Genomic DNA, 19,022 nt, shown 5'->3' with positions numbered 1-19,022 from the left:
CTGGACCATGTCCATAAGAGAATATTTCTCACTTTCAATATAAATCCATATCCTCTCTTAAACTGTCCCCATCCTCTAAAACCCAGAGAGGCTGAGAGGCCACTAAATTTAAATTTAAAGCAGCAATACCAGGAGCCAGATCAAATGAGGATTGATCAGGAATGAGGATGAGCCTCTCAAAATATAATGTAATAAAATCAGAGGATGAAATCTACCTCATAGAAAACAAATTTACATATTTTTTTCGGAAATTCATCTGTTTATAAAGCAAGATACCAAAAATAGAAAAAAAGAAATTGTTGCTTAAATGTTACACATATTTAAAGTGTTTACATATATTTTTACACATATTTGACAGAAAGAACAAAAAGCATGATATTATTGAAAAACAGCAACAATACTTAAGAAGACAAAGATGGTCTTTTTTTTCAGACAAGCACACCATGTTGTACACAGGATCAACCTGAAAGTCGGGAACCTCGCTTCTGCTATTCTCTTTAGCTTGTAGCCTTTTGAGTTGACATGGTCCACCTTCATCTTCCTTAATAATTTCTGGGTTACTCAGAGTGCATCTGAATCTTACTATCATGTTGGAGCAGGGTTTCGTAAACTCAGCAGCATTGACATTGCAGGTCAGATAATTCTCTGTTGTGGTGACCCGTACGGTGCACTGTAAGATGTTTAACAGAGTCTCCAGCTTTCACCCACAAGATACTAGTAGCAACCCCACCCACCAACAAGCTGAGGTTTTGACCCCTTCCTCTTGTGGCCAACTAAAAACATCTCCAGATACTGCCAAATAAATGTCCCCTGGGGGACAAAATTGCCGTCAGTTGAGAATCACTGCATTGAACCACGTATTCTCAATGGAGGCAGTATCACCCTCCTGGGTATAAAAATTGGTTATTGTAGGTAAAAGAAAATACTTAGATATTACAATGGTTTGTAGCCCTCCAAAGTGCCACAGCACAGACAGAGAGGCATAGCAGATCTGTGATACTAAAATTTCACTGGGGGAGGTAATTGAGGAAAAAGTTTTTAAAGGCTCCTCAGTGGTGACAATAATGAAAAAAAGATTGAGAACTACTTCGCTAGACAATGCCCAAATTCTCATGTTACTAATATCCCCTGACATATGCAAGTGAGGACACGATGCTTCTTAAGGTGGTACTTTTAGTTACATGTTCAGAATGTGACTTAAATCAGACTCTCTTACTACAACATTGAAAAATTATAGCAAACACCAGAAAAACAAGCCAGATTCCTTAATGTAAGATTCATTGTCTCTTGAGTAATAGTATTAATAATAGTAGCAGCTGTAATGCTATGATTAATACTATTAATACAATAACAGCTAAAATATACTAAGTGCTTATGTGTCAGATGGTACATTGATGAGAGAATTCTTCATTGCATTATTTATTACCACATTTTATCCTCATGCTATGACTGTCCCTATTTAATCAGTGAGGAAACTGAGGGATACAGGCGAAATAAGTTGCCCAAGGTCACAAAGGTAGAAATGGTAGAGCCAAGATTCCAACTCAGGCTGCTAGACTCCAGAGCCTCAGCTCTTCCTCTTATAGGATATTGCCTTTGATTACAAGGTGGTATCTTTAAGGTCTTTTAAAATATCCAGTTGCAAATGCTATTACATGAAGAGCTCAGGGCTTCTCCCTGCCTTTATTCCTTATGTTACCTTGCAAAGAGCTTTATTACAAATTCTCAGTCTAACAGGATTATGCCAAGTAGAGCATTCTTACTTGTCCTTGAATGATTATATTACTGCACTCTGGGATGTGAAGGTTACAGTTCATTTGGCCACCTGGGTGTATGTCGTTCCACCGCCCCCACCCCCCCCCACCCACTATCTCCACCGTTTTGTGTGTTACTTGAAGCTGAGGACTCCTAGAAGACCGCCACCATGCTGTCGCAATGTGGTCAGGACACACACAAGGCTCATCAGCCAAAATAATCCCACGATCATTTTTTAAGTTGCTAAAATTACATCCTTTGTCAATAACAACTCTTAAGAGACTAAGAAAAATATTTTGTTTTAACAGAAAGCAATTTGCACATTTTACCATTATGTTTTAAAATACCAATCACAAAACACCAATTTAAAAAGATAAATTGGATTTATGGAAAGCAGTGACCTGGCTTTGGATGTACAGTTATATTCATTTTTATTTTATACACAGACTTGAAATTAGCCATAGTAAGAAACACAGCTAACTCCTATTTATGGTGAACTCCAAGAACCACCCTGGGCTTCTGACTTCTGAGCAGCTACTTAACAGTTCATCAGGGCCTCTATCAGTAGCCTGGAGAAGTAAGAATAAGTAGGTACTGATCATATCGAGGTCACGGGGTCAAAATACCAAATTGAACTTCAGGGGGTTTCTGAATCAATTTAGAATAAGAACCTTAGTTACAGAAATGATTCATGGCCATCACACCACAAGCCACAAGCTAGAAAAATTAATCTGTTTTATTACCCTATTTCAGAGGGAATTTCTTTTGATGTAATCTCTGTAAATGTCAGTTTCTACACTTATGTAATCATTCTTTATACACATCTGGAAAAATGCAATGAGCTGACACAATATGTATTTTTCAGTAATGGCATACTGTCCTTCATTGTGCTGTCTAGATAGAGTCGGACAGAAGGAAGGAAATGATAAAGATAGAAACAGAAATCAATTAAAATGAAATCAGAAAAACAATACAGAAAATCAATGAAATAAATAGCTGGTTCTTTGGAAAAGATCAATAAAATTGGCAAATGTCTAGCAAAATTGACCAAAAACAGAGAAGATATATCAAAAATGGGATATCACTGTAGACCCCACAGACATCAAAAGGATAACAAGGGAATGCTACAAACGACATAAACTTGACAACTTAAATGAAACTGACCAATTTCACAAATCACCACAACTTACCCAATATGAAATAGGTCATCTGAAAAGCCCTATAACTAATAAAGAAATTGGCTCCATAATTGAAAAACTCCCAAAAAAGAAGTCTCCAGGCCCAGATGGTTTCACTGGAGAATTGTACCGAAAGTTTAAGGAAAATAACACCAATTCTACACAATCTCTTCCAGAAAACAAAAGAGTAAGGAACATGTCCAACTCATTTTGTGAGGCCAGATTACTCTGATACCAAAACCAGACAAAAGCAGTATAAAAAATAAAGAACTACTGACCAATATCCCTTATGAATACAGACATAAAAATCCTTAACAAAATGTTTGCTCATATAATTCAGCAATATGTAAAAGAATAATGTACCACATCAAGTGGGGTTTATTTCAGAGAAACAAAGTTGGTTCAATATTTGAAAAGTAATTAATGTAATTCGCCATATTAATAGGTTAAACAAGAAAAATCATATGATCATATCAATTGATACAGAAAAAATATTTGATAAAATTCAACACCTGTTCATGAAAAAAAAAAAAACCCTCTCATAAAACTAGCAATAGATAGGAACTTCCTCAACTTGAAGATGAACATCTACAAAAACCCTGTAGCTAATAGTATAGTTAATAAGGAAAGACTGAATGCCTCTTTTTTTTTTTTTTTTTTGAGATGGAGTCTCGCTCTGTCGCCCAGGTTGGAGTGCAGTGGCATGTGATCTCAGCTCACTGCAAGTTCTGCCTCCCCGGTTCATGCCATTCTCTCGCCTCAGCCTCCCGAGTAGCTGGGACTACAGGCGCCTGCCACCATGCCCAGCTAATTTTTTGTATTTTTAGTAGAGATGGGGTTTCACCATGTTGGTCAGGCTGGTCTCGAACTCCTGACCTTGTGATCCACCTGCCTCGGCCTCCCAAAGTGCTGGGATTACAGGTGTGAGCCACCGTACCCGGCAAATGCTTTCCTCTTAAGATCAGAAAAAGATGAGGATGTCCATTTATACCACTCTTATTCTACACAGTAGTGAAAATCCTAACCAGAGCAATAAGGCAAGAAAAGGAAACAAAAGGTACCTTGGTTGAAAAGGAAGAAAAAAAAAACTGTCGCTATTTACAAATAACATGATGGTCTATATGGTCTATGCAGAAAATTCCAAAGAATCTACCAAAAAAAAAAAAAATAAGTGAGTTCAGCAGTAAGGTGACAGGATACAAGTTCTAACAAAACATGTACAGGCCATGGGTGCTGAAAACTGCAAAAGTCGAATGAAAGAAATCAAAGAAGATGTAAATAAATGGAGAAATACATCATGTTCATGGATTGGAAGACTTAACAAAATAAAGATGTCAATCTCCCCAAAAATTAATGTAAAGGTTTAACATAATTCCTATGAAAGACCCAGCAAGATTTTTTTTTACATGTAGACAAATGTGTTCTAAAATTTATGTGGAAAGGAAGTAGAATAGCCACAACAATAAAGTGGGAGGAATCACTCTAACTGATACTAAGGTTCACTGTATAACTATAGTAATCAAGACAGTATGGTCTTGGAAGGATGGACACATAAACCAATAGAGCAGTGCAGAAAGACAACCCCATGCATACAGACAACTGATTTTTGACAAAGAAGCAAAATTAATTCAATGGAGTAAGGATAGTCTTTTCAACATATTACGTTAGAACAACTAGATAGCCATTGGCAAAAAAAAAAACCCTCAACCTAAACCTCACATCTTATACAAAAATTAACTCAAAATGGATCACAGACTTAAATGTATAGTGTAAAACTAAAAAGCTTTTAGAAGATAACACAGAAGAAATCTTCAGGCCTAAGGCTTGGTAGAGTCCTTAGACATGATACCAAATGCATGATCCATAAAAGAAAAAAAAATTGATAAATTATAAATTAAAACTTCTGCTCTATGAAAGACCCTATTAAAATGATCAAAAGACAAGTGCCGGGCGCGGTGGCTCACTCCTGTAATCCCAGCACTTTGGGAGGCCGAGGTGGGTGGATCACGAGGTCAGGAGATTGAGACCATCCTGGCTAACACGGTGAAACCCCATCTCTACTAAAAATACAAAAAATTAGCTGGGCGTGGTGGTGGGCGCCTGTAGTCCCAGCTACTTAGGAGGCTGAGGCAGGAGAATGGTGTGAACCCGGGAGGCGGAGCTTGCAGTGAGCCGGGATGGTGCCACTGCACTCCAGCCTGGGAGACACACACACACAAAAAAGACAAGCTACACACTGGGAAAAAATATTTGCAAACCATGTATCTGACAAAAGACTACAGTCTAGAATAACGAACTCTAAAAACTCAACAAAGAAACAATCCAATTTAAAAATGGACAAAAGACTTGAACAGATACTTCACCAAAGACATATGAATGGTAAACAAACACATGAAGTGATGTTTAATATCATTATCTATGAGAGAAATGTAAATTAAGACCACAATGAGATATTCCCACATACCTACTGGGACAGCTGAAATGAAAAACACTGACAATACCAAACGCTGGGGAGGATGCTGAGAAACTGGATCCCTCATACACTGCTGGTGAGAATGTACAATGGTACAGCCACTCTGGAAAACAGTTGGCAGTTTCTTATAAAACTAAACACATCTTTACTATCCAACCCAGAAGGCACACTCCTGGGCATCTATCTTGGAGAGGTGAAAACTTATGCCCATGCAAAAACCTACAGAACAATATTCACAGTGGCTTTATTTTTAATAGCCCAAAACTTGAAACTATCCAAATGTCCTCCGAGGGGTAAATGGTTAAACAAACTCTGGTACATCCAGAGTTTGGCTGGAGCCACTAATTAGGCAGCAGGGACCAGAGGAGGAATGTGGCAGGCCCACCTTGGAATACTACTCTGCAATAAAACAGAACAAACTTGATCCATGAACAACCTACATGGATCTCCAAGGCAGTTACAAGAGCAAAATGTCAAAAGTCAACTCTCTACTCTCAACAGAAAATTTGGTCCTGTATATGTTTGAGGGGAAGGGGAGAAAAGGATTTATAAAATAGCATGAAAAACAAACATGATTTAATGAGGCTCTGAGCATCCAGAGCATCTACTAGGTGATCAGACAAACAGGAGCAGGAAGTAATCTCAGAGGTCACCAAATGCAAAGATTCTCAGCTGTGTGCAGGGTAAACCTTTTCTCTTGCCCTAATTCTGCTACATAGAACAAAGATGGTACCATCTTATGTCTTAAGTTTAAAAGTAAGAGACTGTAAATTTTCTTCAGGTTTATATTCTCAAAGATGGATTCTTTTCCTTAATCCAACCCTTGAGATTCATGCCAGGTAATTGAAATTCTAACCTTTCCAAATTTTATAACTCTTCTTTACAGGCAGTATAGCACAGTGGTTAAGAGTGTGGACTCTCTGGTATGAGCGCCTAGGTTCAAATCCTAGCTTGTCCACTTAAAGCTCTGTGACCTTGGGCAAATTCCTGCTTTGTGCCTCAGTTTCCCCAACTCTAAAATTGAGATAATAGTCCTATCTCCCTTGTTAGAATGTTATGAGAATTATCTTCATATATGCATGGTATCTGGAACAATGCCTGAAACATAAGTGTTACTTATTATTATGACTAACACTGATAAACCCCATACTGGTTCTGCAGACCCACCTGGATCTCAGGCAGGGATACACTAGCCCAGAAATGGTGAAGCTGGCAGTGGAAGTGGCAGTGGCTGGTGGCAGAAGTGGCAGCCCAGGAATCTCTGCCTAACATCTATACGAAAACTCAGATACAGGAGATGATTCTCTCAAATTTTAGTTTCTTTCCCCCAACTCCAAGGATGACTGGGAGATCTCTGTTCATTTTCTCTCCTCCAAGGTATGTACGCTGTGCAGCTGTCTCGGGCATTCTACAGTCTAGAGAATACAAACTAAAAAAGCCAGCAGAGAAAGAAAAACCATTGCCACCGTGTGGCTTTTCAAAGAAGTTTTCTTCACACCTTTGTACTACCCAAGTGTCTTCTTGTTCCGGAACACGGTCACCCTGTGCAGACCTGAAATTGTGGTAAGTGGCCAGAGCACATCCAGTGATGTGCAGCACAACACTTAGAGCTGAAGTGCCCTTGAGATCACCCGGCAGAGCGTCTTCACTTAACGCTGAGGAAACCTGAGGCCCAAACACATGAGAGGCTTGTCTTTAATTCAAGCCAGAGTTGGGCTGTGGGTCTCTTGAACCCTATTTCCAATGACTTCTTTACCATAAGATGCTGGAGCTCACAAACACAATTTGGAATTCAAGCGCTCTTGAAAAAGTCAAACTTGTATCAGTGCTCCTTCTGTCCTGACACAGCTACAAAGCCACAGGCAGAGGACGTCCATGAAACTGCAACAGGTGAGGGTTACCCAGAAAATGTCACCTCTTTTGTACACTCAAGCAAGAAGAGACAGCATACAGCTTCATGCTAAAATAAAACTCTAATTGCCTCTATATCTGGCTGGTGAGCTTATTCTTCAGAGTCTGGATTTCATTTCAAAGGAACATGAAATACTGGACTCTGCCAGGGGCTCTTGGTCTATTTTCTGTCCTGCAGCTTTAAGACTTTTTAAATTTTTGCTCTAATGTCACTGTTCTAGCAAGATCCAGGCACTTCTCATTCTTTGTATGTTTGCACTGACAAAAATTTTTAATGACTCCATTTTTTTTCTCCTGGAAAACCCCATACTCCAAACTTTTACTTATTGTTTTTAAAAAAATTGTTAATCCCTCCTCACAAACAAAACCAAAGACTGTAAAAGGCTTCCATGAACTAAAGTAGCACATCCTGCACAGGGTGTTGAACATTCTCAGGAACAGTGACAACTGACATACTCAATTAGCCTTGGTTCCAAACCAACCTGATGTTAAGCCATGACAACATGGGTGTTGTGCCTCCTCCAATGATCCAGACGGTGAAGAACACGATGAGAAGGGTGGTCGTGAACATCATCTGGCGAGCATAGGATGCCGTGTCACGGATGGCCAACGCAAATGCCATTGCTCCCCTGAGGCCTGCGGGGACCAAAGAAGTTCTGCTCATAAGAATTAAATGACAATGTTGTCTCAAAATCCACTGCTGCCATTTGGGGCGAATAAACTCTATTCATTCATGCTTCAGGGGCCAAGTTGTCTTACCTAGAAAGAAGAACCTGAAAGGCATGATTTTCTTTTATTTGATGCTGTCTTTTGCAAAACTCCCAAACACAATGAAAAAGCATCGTACTGCTTTGTACAGCACTTTTTCAGAATAATAACACTCCTATTGCTTAAATGATTCTCCTGCTAGTAACATGAAGTAAAAATAAATATAAATAAGTAATAATAATATAAGCTAACACTGTGATCCCAACACAACCCAAGCACCACACAGTCAATACAAACTTAAAAAACAGGCTAGGTACGAGTATTCAAATTTGTGGAACACAGTTCAGCATTTCCTTAGCAACAGGGGAAACCACACAGAGAAGTGAAAATATAACCCAGTCTACATCAGGGGTGGTCAACTCTTTCTGTAACTGGCCAGATACTAAAGATTTTAGGTTTTCTGGGCCAAGAGGCAAAATCAAGAATATTATGTGGGTACTTAGATTAAAGAGACGAACATTTCCACAAATGTTTATTATCAAAAATCAATAGTAATAATTGAGGCCACTTTGTTGTAATATAGGTCTAATAATGAAAAGAGGGAAATTATTTCTGGAGGGGATATTTTGCTTAACTGTTGTTTCAAAGTCAGTGTTGTCTATCATCAAACAGAGTGCAAACATTCATCTGTATAAGACGTTCTCAGCTCATGGGCTATGTGAAGACAGGCAGTGGCCAGATTTGGCCCAGGGGTTGTAGTTTGCTGATACCTGATCTGCATTATGGATTTTAAGATTAATATCAGCAGTTTAATGTTTTGGAGTTCATCTTTCTAAGCTCTTTTGTTCCTTTCCCATATCATGCTCATAATTTATTTTATAGTAAAGACTGAATCTGGCTGGGTGTGGTGGCTCACGCCTATAATCCCAGCATTTTGGGAGGCAAAGGTGGGCAGATCACCTGAGGTCAGGAGTTTGAGACCAGCCTGACCAACATGGTGAAACACTATCTCTACCAAAAATACAAAAATTAGCCAGGCATGATGGCATGTGCCTGTAGTTCCCTGCTACTTAGGAGGCTGAGGTGGGAGAATCACTTGAATCCTGGAGGCAGAGGTTGCAGTGAGCCGACATGGTGCCACTGCACTCCAGCCTGGAGGACAGAGTGAGGCTGTGTCTCAAAAAAAAAAAAAAAGAAAAGAAAAAGAAAAAAAAAAAAGACTGAATCTACAGTCTTTAGTATATATCTAGTATTAATTTTTATTCACCATGGGGAAGATTGTGTGTATAACATGCGAGAGAATGAAAAGTTAGACTTATTATATCTCTTTGTACATTTTTCTACTTTTTGCAATTTCACAATTATTAATATATGTAATCTGAGCACTTCACTACAATTCACTAAAGAAGAGTGACATCAATAAAAGTTACATTGAAAACAAAGTTGATGTTTTCTATTAATCTGTCCTAGTGAAATATTTATACACATCTAGGTCACCCTACAGCCAGCCAGCTATGTCACTGGTCAACAGTTAAGCCTCTCAAGGGATGCTGACTCAAAGAAGAAAACTTGGGCATCAGAGAGAGACCACGTAGAATACATTTTTCTTAATTTCACTAGGTAAGCATGGTAAGCAATATGAAAGTGAGACCTCAGGTATTTCATAGCCTTGATGAATGAGTTCCTTTTGATAGGCAGATTTCTCCCAGCATAAAATGTCTTTTATTGGAGATATCATTAAACAGCACTGTACACTTCTCAGCTTTTTAGTACAGAAGCCAATGAGCATATTTAAGTTGACCTAGATGACAGGGTTAGCTCCAACTAATCTTCCTCTTGTCCACTGGCATATTCCTAATATGTACATAGAAGCTTATCACCGTCCTCTTCACCAAGTTCTGAATGTGTCCCTGCTGCTCTTGAGTGAAGCTCAAACTCTTTGGCACAGCACTGGAGCTTCCCTGAGGTCTCCACTCTACCGTGGTGGTTCTCAAAGTGTGGTTTTCAAACCAGCAGCAGCGGCAGCTCAGAAATGTTAGGAGAGCCCACTCCATATCCCCAGAATCAGACAGTGAGGCCCAGCAACCTGTGCTTTAACAAGCCCAATGGGCAATTCTGATGTAACCTAAAGGGTGAAAATTATGAGTTTAGATACAATTCTCCTTTCCAACCTCACCTTTTTTTTTTTTTTTTCCTTTTTTCTTGCATATCATTCCTTTCTTATACTGATTTGGAAAAAAAATTTAGTACAGTTATGCTCAAAATGAGTACTGGGCCCATGTGGCAGGGCCAAGTAACTAAAACATGATTCAGAAAACAGGCAGTGAAAGACACACTTGGACATGATCAAGAGGCATTTCACTGCCATGAAACAAGGCGGGGCAGGGATTCTAAAATACACAGCAGGAGGCACTCCTACCCCTTTCAAGTCACGGAGCTTGTGCCATATTGGTATAAGGAATGGTTTATTTTCTGATGATCACATGTGGGATTATTTCAACTGCCACTAGAAACCCCACAAGGACTTTTGTTTTGTATTATTTATACACTTCGTTTTTGTCAAATAAATGCAACAGAAACTTAATTCAGGATTGATCCCACCCATCAAGTAGAGCCGGCCCCTCTGGGGTCAGGAAGGAAACCGTTTTTTTGTTTTTTGTTTTTTTTTGTTTTTACATCACCATGCTGGTTACATTTATCTTCCACTGGAATGACTAGAGCCCTCCAGGCAGTGGCCTGACTACAGAAGAACACAGGACTGGCTCCTGGGGGCACACAGGCTCTCTTGCTTCTCCTCTTTGGCCGTGCCTTAGCATGGTTCCTCCCTATCTCCTACTCAAGCAGGTCCTTAGTACACAAAGCCCTGGTAAAAACCCAAGTCACTACCTCTCAACTCTTTTGGATAAGGGGAGTTTTCCCTTGGCTTGGACTGAGAAGCCGTGCCCTCCCTGGAGGTGCTATCTTGACTAGATTGTGTGAAGACAGTGGGTGCAGGAGAAAAATGGCTGAAATGAAAAATGGGAGTCACTGGTACCCATCTGCAGCTACAACTTCAGATGCCTACAGATGTGGTCAGTGTGACATGTGCAGTGGGGAGGGACAGAGAAAGGGATGGGCAAGGCGGGTGTTCCCAGGGAAAGTAGTCTATCCGCTGGCCTTTAGCTCTTCACTTTGCCCTGGGCAGCCACAGCTTCCACGGCTTTACACACGGTCTCTTCATCCCCCAGGAACTGCATGCGCCTGATATGCTTCAAGTTCTTGTCCAATTCATAGACAATGGGAATAGCAGTCGGCAGGTTCCTCTCCGCAGAGAGACCCTGCAGATGCTTGACAATGCCGGGGAGGCTGTTGCCGTGGGCTGTAATCAGTACCCATTTCCCCTCCTTAATCTGGGGAACTATTTCTTCATTCCAAAGAGGCAGAGGTCTGGCAGAAGTGACCTTCAGACCCTCACAAGAGGGTAGCTGATCTTCAGTGAGGTCTACATACCTGCGATCTTTACTGATGCTGCTGTAGAAGGGATGATTGGGCTCTATGAGAGGTGGTGGGACATCACAGGAGCGCCTCCAGATCTTTACCATGCTTGGCAGCAGTTTCTGCTTTATGGAGGTCGGTCAGAAGCCCAGAGTGCCACTCATTAAGATGCCAAGTCCTCACTACGGGCAGCCACATCAGGTCAGTGGCATCTGGCACTGTCCAGAGGGCCCAGATTGCTCTCTTCTGCACTGAGGTGAAGCAGATGTTGAACTTATAGACAGCATCTTGCAGTGCCTGTCTACCTCACTTCGCCTCCTTGTAGCCCCCGGGCTCAGGGAGTGTCCTTCCAGCCACTGAAGCAGTTCTCCAGGTTCCAGGCACTCTCCCCGTGCCAGATCAGCCACAGCTTGTAGGCGGCAATGGTGGTCAACCTCACCCTCTTTCTGAATTACTCCATGTATCTGACCTTTAAACCAGACTGCTGCCCTTCCCTAAACAAGCCAGGCATGCCAATACTTTTCTGCCTTCCCAAACTGCTGCCTCCTGAAATTCCATTCTTCCAAGCCTAGCTAAAAGGCCACTCCCTTAGTGAAGATGGCCCTGAGCCATTCTCTTCTTGTCCACATTTCTTTCAGACTCTTTTGTGCAATTCACCAACCTCTCTTGGAAGAAAATGAAGTCTTTGTGTACCTGCCTCCCCCCAGCAGACTGTGAGCTCCGTGAAGGAGGCTGGTCTTTGCATCCTCCACAACCTAGAGCTGTGGCTTATGAAAAGAGGATGCTCAATAAATGTTTGTCAGAGTAAAAGGAAATCATCTTAGAGGACTGTACCTGTATCTAAGTTCAGAGGCAAGCTAGTGTGAGACAAAATGACTGCTTTACTGAGCAGTGCCTGTTGGTTTGATTTCACTATGACTCTGTGAGCCCCCCAATAACTACTGCATGGCAGTAATGGTGGCTGCAACTCACTCTCTGTCTTAAAGGACAGAGGTGCCTTTAAGGGTCACAGTAGCCTTTTGCAACTAACTTCTCCTCCCTCTGTTCTGCAGAAATGCTCTAACTTGGGTCTCATTTATATAAAGCTGACGCTTACCACCCTCACTGCATCATCCACTCATGCCAGCTACTCTCTCCTTACTCTACTTCCACAGCTTTCTTTATTGTCCTTTGTCCCCTCAGTGGCTTCTCCAGACTTCTGAGCTTTACAGGGAAAAGGGGGGGCATGCGGGAGACAGTGTCAATTCAGCAGGATGATCACAGCTATTAAATTCCAGTGTTGGGTCCCCCTTGCTTACATGAGTGTATTTTATTTCTTTTGCTCCACAGAAAGTTAGAGCTGGGGGACCTCAGCTAATTAGTTCAATTTCATTATTTTACAAGAGAGGATACTGCAGCTGGGAGGTGCTGAGTGACTTGGCCAGTGCTCTTTCTCATCAGGAGCTCTTTTCCTTCTAATTCTAGACCTGGCGCCCTTCAGGAAGCTTAAGGGTTATGAAGATCTTCTAGAAAACAATCAAGCACTTTAAACACCCTATCTCCAGGTCCCTTGAGTGGTAGTGATGAAATAGAAATGCAAATAATTTAGGGGAGAACATTCACATTTGGTAGTATGGTTTGCAAAATCAACACTAACTCAATTGAACATGTACATCTGTCTATTCCTCACTGCAGGGGATACAAACGGACCAGAAACTTGAATGCTTGCCTTTTTATGAACCTTATCAATTATATTTTAATCATATTCTTGTTACCTGCTGAATAAAACTCATTTTCTTTACACTTACGCCTTTTTACCTGAAAACATCATCATGTGTTGAAAATTCCAGCCAATCTTATGCCTTCTGCCCAAGTTGAGGAAGAAGGAAAGTGGGTAGATGTGCGCAGCTCTGCCCAGGAAGATGGCAACCTGACCACAGGTGGAGGTTAAGGGCCCAACAGTTTCCAGAATGGCATTCCACACAGCCTCCGGCTGAGCAGAGAATTTTAGGAATGCTGTGATGCCTCATTATAGTCCAGAGAGCTGCCCAAAGAAGCCCGGCTATCTAGTTTCTCTCTAGACAAGTTTCTCAGCAACAAAATGGGAGTAGTTTGGCCAAGCTTCCCCATCTCCTGATTCATAGAGATCATTTCTAGCTTGTGAAACACACTGTTGTAACTTCTTGATTTAATTCAACTGGTATCTATCTATCTATCTATCTATCTAAATCTATCTAAAAAGGAGTCCAGAAATAAGCTACAGTACCACGGCAGGAGAGGGCAGTTGAGAGAAGCAAACAGTGTCTGTTGGGCTCTACTAAAAGAAAAGGCACTAGAAGAAAAAAATTGCTAATCCTGCAGTCAAACTATAAAGAAAAAGTTTGCTGGATAAGTGCTCGCAGGCTTCATTTGCAAGTAAACATCAGAGATTTTAATGGCCAGAAAGAGCCTGCAAATAAGAGGTGGGGAAATTTAAAATATTCATAACACTAAAAGACATTCAGATCACTCACAGGAATGAACCCAGGGAGATATTTCTCTACCTAAGTAGCTCAAATGTCTTTTGGAGATGTAAGAAATGGAAAAGGAGGGTGGAAAAAGGAACTCTGTTGTGGAAACCAAAGAATTCAGGGAAACTGGTCCTTTGTCACTTCTGAGTTTAGAACAGTGCCCAGCTGAGAGAGCTGCACACTCCCCTGGTCAGAGAAGGGAACGCCTGTGGGAGCCAGAGGAACAGGGAGCTTCCGTTTTGGCAAAACACCAGCTGCAGGAGCTGCAGCTGTTTCAGACAGAAGCCAGGGCGGAACTATCTTCTCTGTCTCCTGCAGGGTAAAGCACTGCCTGTTTTTCTTCCGTTTTCTTTCTGTTTTGTTTTAAGCAGAAAGAACAAGGTAATGCTTACAAAGTACATTCTATCCCAGAAGAGAAGCAAAAGTCCTTAAGTGGTAAGCAGCAGTTAGGATCTGCAGAGGACCTGGCTTGGCCTCTGCCAGGCCCTCATCTGTAAACAGGGCTGTACTCTCACTATCTCTCACAGGATGTCATGCTAGGAATACAAATCAAAACAACATGCAAGGTCTTTCTCAAAAAAGAATAAAAACACTGGTCTTGCAGATTTTTAGCTATTAGTCTGGTAAGCATGGAAATCCAAGAAATGAGCCACCGGTTCAAGCGTAGGAGGCTCTCACACTAACCAGTATTGCATTAGGCCACTGTCACTGTCCAGCAGCTTGGTGAGTGTCAGTCATTCCTGCACAATAAATTAAGCCCAGAGAGAAAAACACTCCTTTTTGGCCAGCATTCCAAAATCTAAGGATAATCATGAGGCCTCAGAAAAGGCAAATGTGCATGTCCAGCAATAGGGGATTGTGCTCAGTATCTTGAAATCAAGCCCCAGAAAAGTTCGCTTTAATAAAAACATAGTATCTGAGGCCAAGTGAGCAAAACCCTCAGCTATCCATCCACTGCTAGGGACATGAGAGAAGCCAATCCCGCAAATTATGTCTCTTTTCCAGAAACTGCATTTACAATGGGCCCAGACCAAGGAATCAAGTATTTTTCTATTTTATCTTTTCTTCCCCTCATTTTTTTTCCTTCTCCTTTTTTTGGTGGGGGTGGGGAGAAAGAGTCTACTACCATGATCTGCAGCAGCAGGGAAGCTTGAGGAAACAGTAGGGTCACTGCCTGCAAACAACCCTGGGCAGTGTGAGGAAGGGCTTCGCATGCTGTGGATGTAGTTACGAGCAAGTGGAGAACCTTTGGGTCATCCAAATCAGGGCACCTCCCGGATTGGAATTCATACAGCAATGAAATGTCAAAAATAACACTGGAGACTGACATGGTTGCTGACTTTTAGATACACCCAGAAGGGCACTTTACAAAACAAACTATCACCTGCTGAGCACCAGTTTAACAGAAAGGCCATCTTACACAGAAAAGGCCAAAAGGATGACCTTGGAATACATGCAGTCCTTTAAGTCAAATACATTTAGCGTTATGAAATGCCACTTAAGCCTTCTTTTATTCATCATAAAAACCCTGTGAACTAGCATGGACTTAGTCACCTACCCAAAACAGAAACCGTAATTATTATTTTATGAGATTTTATATGATTATATTATTGTTATCTTATAGTATTATTATGACTATTATTACTATAGCTTCTCCAACAGTGGTTGTCTCTGCATGTAGAAAATGGTGGAACAAGAAAAGGATACAAAAGCGCCAATGATGAAAATGGGGCTGAAAACGTGCTTCTGGAAGGTAAACAGTGCCAGGCCCATGTAGGAGAAGATGAAGTTCTCTGCCAGGAAATGTAACACCTCAAAGAGCTGCACAGAGAAGGGAAAAGGAAGCTGTAAACCCTGCAGTTCCCCCTTCCCTGTGTTAACAAGCAACTCGTGAGTACCAAGCCTCTCTCTCACCTGCTTGGTTCGACTTCTTGATTCCACCGACAGATTGTTGTAGGTGTAATGAGCTTGTGTGATTCCACAGAAAAGGACAGCTACAACACCTGTTAAAACATCCCCCCAAAATAATCAATGGAAAATAAAGAGGCAGGGGAAAAAAAACCCTGCTGGAACAAAAGGTTAAGGTAGGCAAGCCTAGCATATCCAACTTCCTGGATATTTTTGAAACTTTCCTATTGCTGGGTCGGGCACAGTGGCTCGCACCTGTAATCCCAGCACTGCAGGAGGCCAAGGCAGGAAGATGGCTTGAGCCCAGGAGTTTGAGACCAGCCTGGGAAACATGGTAAAACCCCATTTCTACCAAAAATACAAAAAATTAGCTGGATGTGGTGATGTGGGCCTGTGGTCCCAGCTACTCGGAGGCTGAGGTGAGAGGGTCACTTGAGCCTGGGAGGTTGAGGCTGCAGTGAGCCCTGATCACACCTCTGTACTCCAGCCTGGGCAACAGAGGGAAACCTTTTCTCAAAATAAAAAAAAAAAAAAAAAAAGAAATAAAGAAAAGAAAAGAAAAAAATAGTTTCCTATTACTACTGAACACTCCTACAACCCCTCACCTCATATCAACCTTTCTGTCTCCCAACCCTGCCTTCCTTCAAAGCCAAGTACCTCAACATCCCCTCCTTGTTCCAGTTTTAATGGTATCTATTGCCTCCTCTAAACTCCTCCAACTACCATCTGTAGTTGGCATATAGCATTCATTCCCTCAAAGAGACTGTGAGGGCCCATCCAAATTTGTGTCATATTCCTCACTGTTTTTAGAATGAATGAACTGAATTTCAAACTAATGCTTTATATACATATATATTTTTTGAGACAAAGTGGATTATATACTATATATCCCTCAGTGGAGGGCAGTGGCATGATCTTGACTCACTGCAGCCTCTATCTCCAAGGCTCAAGTGATCCTCCCACCTCAGCCTCCTGAGTAGCTGGGACTACAGGTGCACACCACCACACCCAGCTAATTTTTGTATTTTTTTGTAGAGATGGGGTTTCTCCATCTTGCCCAGGCTGGTCTTGAACTCCTGAGCTCAAGAGATCCACCTGCCTTGGCCCCAAAGTGTTGAGTTTAAATAGGCATGTGCCACCGTGCCTGGCCTATATTTTTTTCACAGTCTAGGACTTCAGACAAAACAGATCAAGAGTACTATTCCATTTATCCAAGCCCCGATCTTCTATATTTCTGGTTAATGGTAATCATTTTGTTGTGCGAGACAACTGACGCACCTGGGACTTTGCCTACACATTTACAGATAACTGTTAAATTTTAAGGAAGTGGGGCATTTTGTAATGCCGCATATAAAGATTTTCTACAGTATTTTGAAAGGGTGATAAAAGTACATCCTAAGTACCTGGATTATGTACAGTAACTGTACTTGAATTTTCTTTATTATTATTATTATTATTATTATTATTATTATACTTTGAGTTCTAGGGTACATGTGCATAACGTGCAGGTTTGTTACATATGTATACTTGTGCCATGTTGGTGTGCTGCAACCATCAACTCGTCAGCACCCATCAACTCGTCATTTACATCAGGTATAACTCCCAATGCAATCCCTCCCCCCTCCCCCCTCCCCATGATAGGCCCCGGTGTGTGATGTTCCCCTTCCCGAGTCTAAGTGATCTCATTGTTCAGTTCCCACCTATGAGTGAGAACATGCGGTGTTTGGTTTTGTGTTCTTGTGATAGTTTGCTAAGAATGATGGCTTCCAGCTGCATCCATGTCCCTACAAAGGACGCAAACTCATCCTTTTTTATGGCTGCATAGTATTCCATGGTGTATATGTGCCACATTTTCTTAATCCAGTCTGTCACTGATGGACATTTGGGTTGATTCCAAGTCTTTGCTATTGTGACTTGAATTTTCTAATGGAAAAATTCAATGATTTTTTTAAAAATGAAAGAATGTGAGGAAGTAAAACCACGTTTCACCACACTAATACTATATGAAACTGACACCATAAAAATTTGATATTGAAAAACAACGATTAAATAGCCCAGAGACACAACAATGAAAAACGGTGTTCACATCCACCTGAGCAGATGCAAAATCACCCTTTAAAGGACACATATTTTGCTTGTTATTGCTAGTGTTTGTAAAATAACACAGCAATCAAGGGAAATATACAAAGAAAATTTTAATAGATTCTTTGCACCTTAACATCTACTTATAGTTAGAATGAGTACTCAAAAATGTAATTGACTTTGGAATGATAAACTTTATCATTAAAATCTACTTTTTCAGGCTGGGCATGGTGGCTCATGCCTGTAATCCCAGTGCTTTGGGAGGCTGAGGTAGGAGGATCACTTAAGGCCAGGAGTTTGAGACCAGCCTGGACAACATAGCAAACTCCATCTCTACAAAAAATAAAAAAATTAGCTGGGTGTGGTACGTGCCTGTAGTCTCAGCTACTTGGGAGGGTGAAGGGGGAAGATCCCTTGAGCCTAGCAGTTCGAGGTTACAGTGAGCTATGATTGTGCTGCTGCACTCCAGCCTGGGTGACAGAGCAAGACCCAATCTCTAAAAAAATAAAATAAAATAAAATCTAGCTTTTTGGAAAGTAGACAATCCATTTAAGACAGAACACTAGCCTTGCTCAGCAATCCTTCATACGGACACTTGCTGAACAGTTAAACTCCATGCAGTTGCTATCTAAGAATTCTTTGCTTCCTTCAAGTTCCCACAGGCCCCACTACAGTGAGGGGAAGGGTGGTGCAAGAGTAGAGAAAACCTACCTGTAAATCCGCAGGCTTCTGCCAAAAGAAACGTGCTCCAGGACATGAGGAAGAAGAGCGCTGTCTCCAGCAGGGGGAAGCAGTGCAGTTTGGTAAACTTAGTCACGTTGGCATTCTGTCAAGGACCCTGTCTCCAGGTACGTGTATCAGGGCCACCAAGAACCATACTCCACTAGCCCAGGACCCCTCCCCAAAGGGCTAGCCTTTCCCTTCAACCTTTTTTTTCGGAGGCTCTAAAGCTGCTGGAGATTTCTTAAGTAATACAAATTAAGCTTTCCAGTGGAACACAAGTTTTGTAGGGGCTGGAGGAAGAAACCATGAGATACTGTTCAA

At 41.4% G+C, this 19,022-nt stretch overlaps 1 protein-coding gene and 1 pseudogene across 4 annotated transcripts in view; both read right to left on the bottom strand.

The window, feature by feature from the left end:
• SLC9A7 (solute carrier family 9 member A7) overlaps positions 1 to 19,022 on the bottom strand; it is a 141,945-nt gene that overhangs the window by 24,326 nt on the left and 98,597 nt on the right. For 3 of the 4 annotated variants that reach the window (XM_025372692.1, XM_025372694.1, XM_025372695.1), the window contains exons 8-12: positions 18,690 to 18,795; positions 15,903 to 15,991; positions 15,696 to 15,809; positions 13,297 to 13,408; positions 7,800 to 7,953 (exon numbers count right to left, since the gene is read on the bottom strand). In XM_025372692.1, coding sequence (XP_025228477.1) covers positions 7,800 to 7,953; positions 13,297 to 13,408; positions 15,696 to 15,809; positions 15,903 to 15,991; positions 18,690 to 18,795 — 575 coding nt within the window. Of the gene's footprint in view, positions 1 to 7,799; positions 7,954 to 13,296; positions 13,409 to 15,695; positions 15,810 to 15,902; positions 15,992 to 18,689; positions 18,805 to 19,022 lie in introns of all 4 variants that reach the window. The other variant, XM_025372693.1, reaches the window with a different exon arrangement.
• LOC112616228 lies at positions 11,184 to 12,726 on the bottom strand (annotated as a pseudogene).

This window comes from Theropithecus gelada, chromosome X (assembly GCF_003255815.1).
Source record: "Theropithecus gelada isolate Dixy chromosome X, Tgel_1.0, whole genome shotgun sequence".
Taxonomy (NCBI): Eukaryota; Metazoa; Chordata; class Mammalia; order Primates; family Cercopithecidae; genus Theropithecus; species Theropithecus gelada.
Note: the sequence above shows the minus strand (reverse complement) of the source record. Positions and strands in the feature narration are given on the sequence as shown.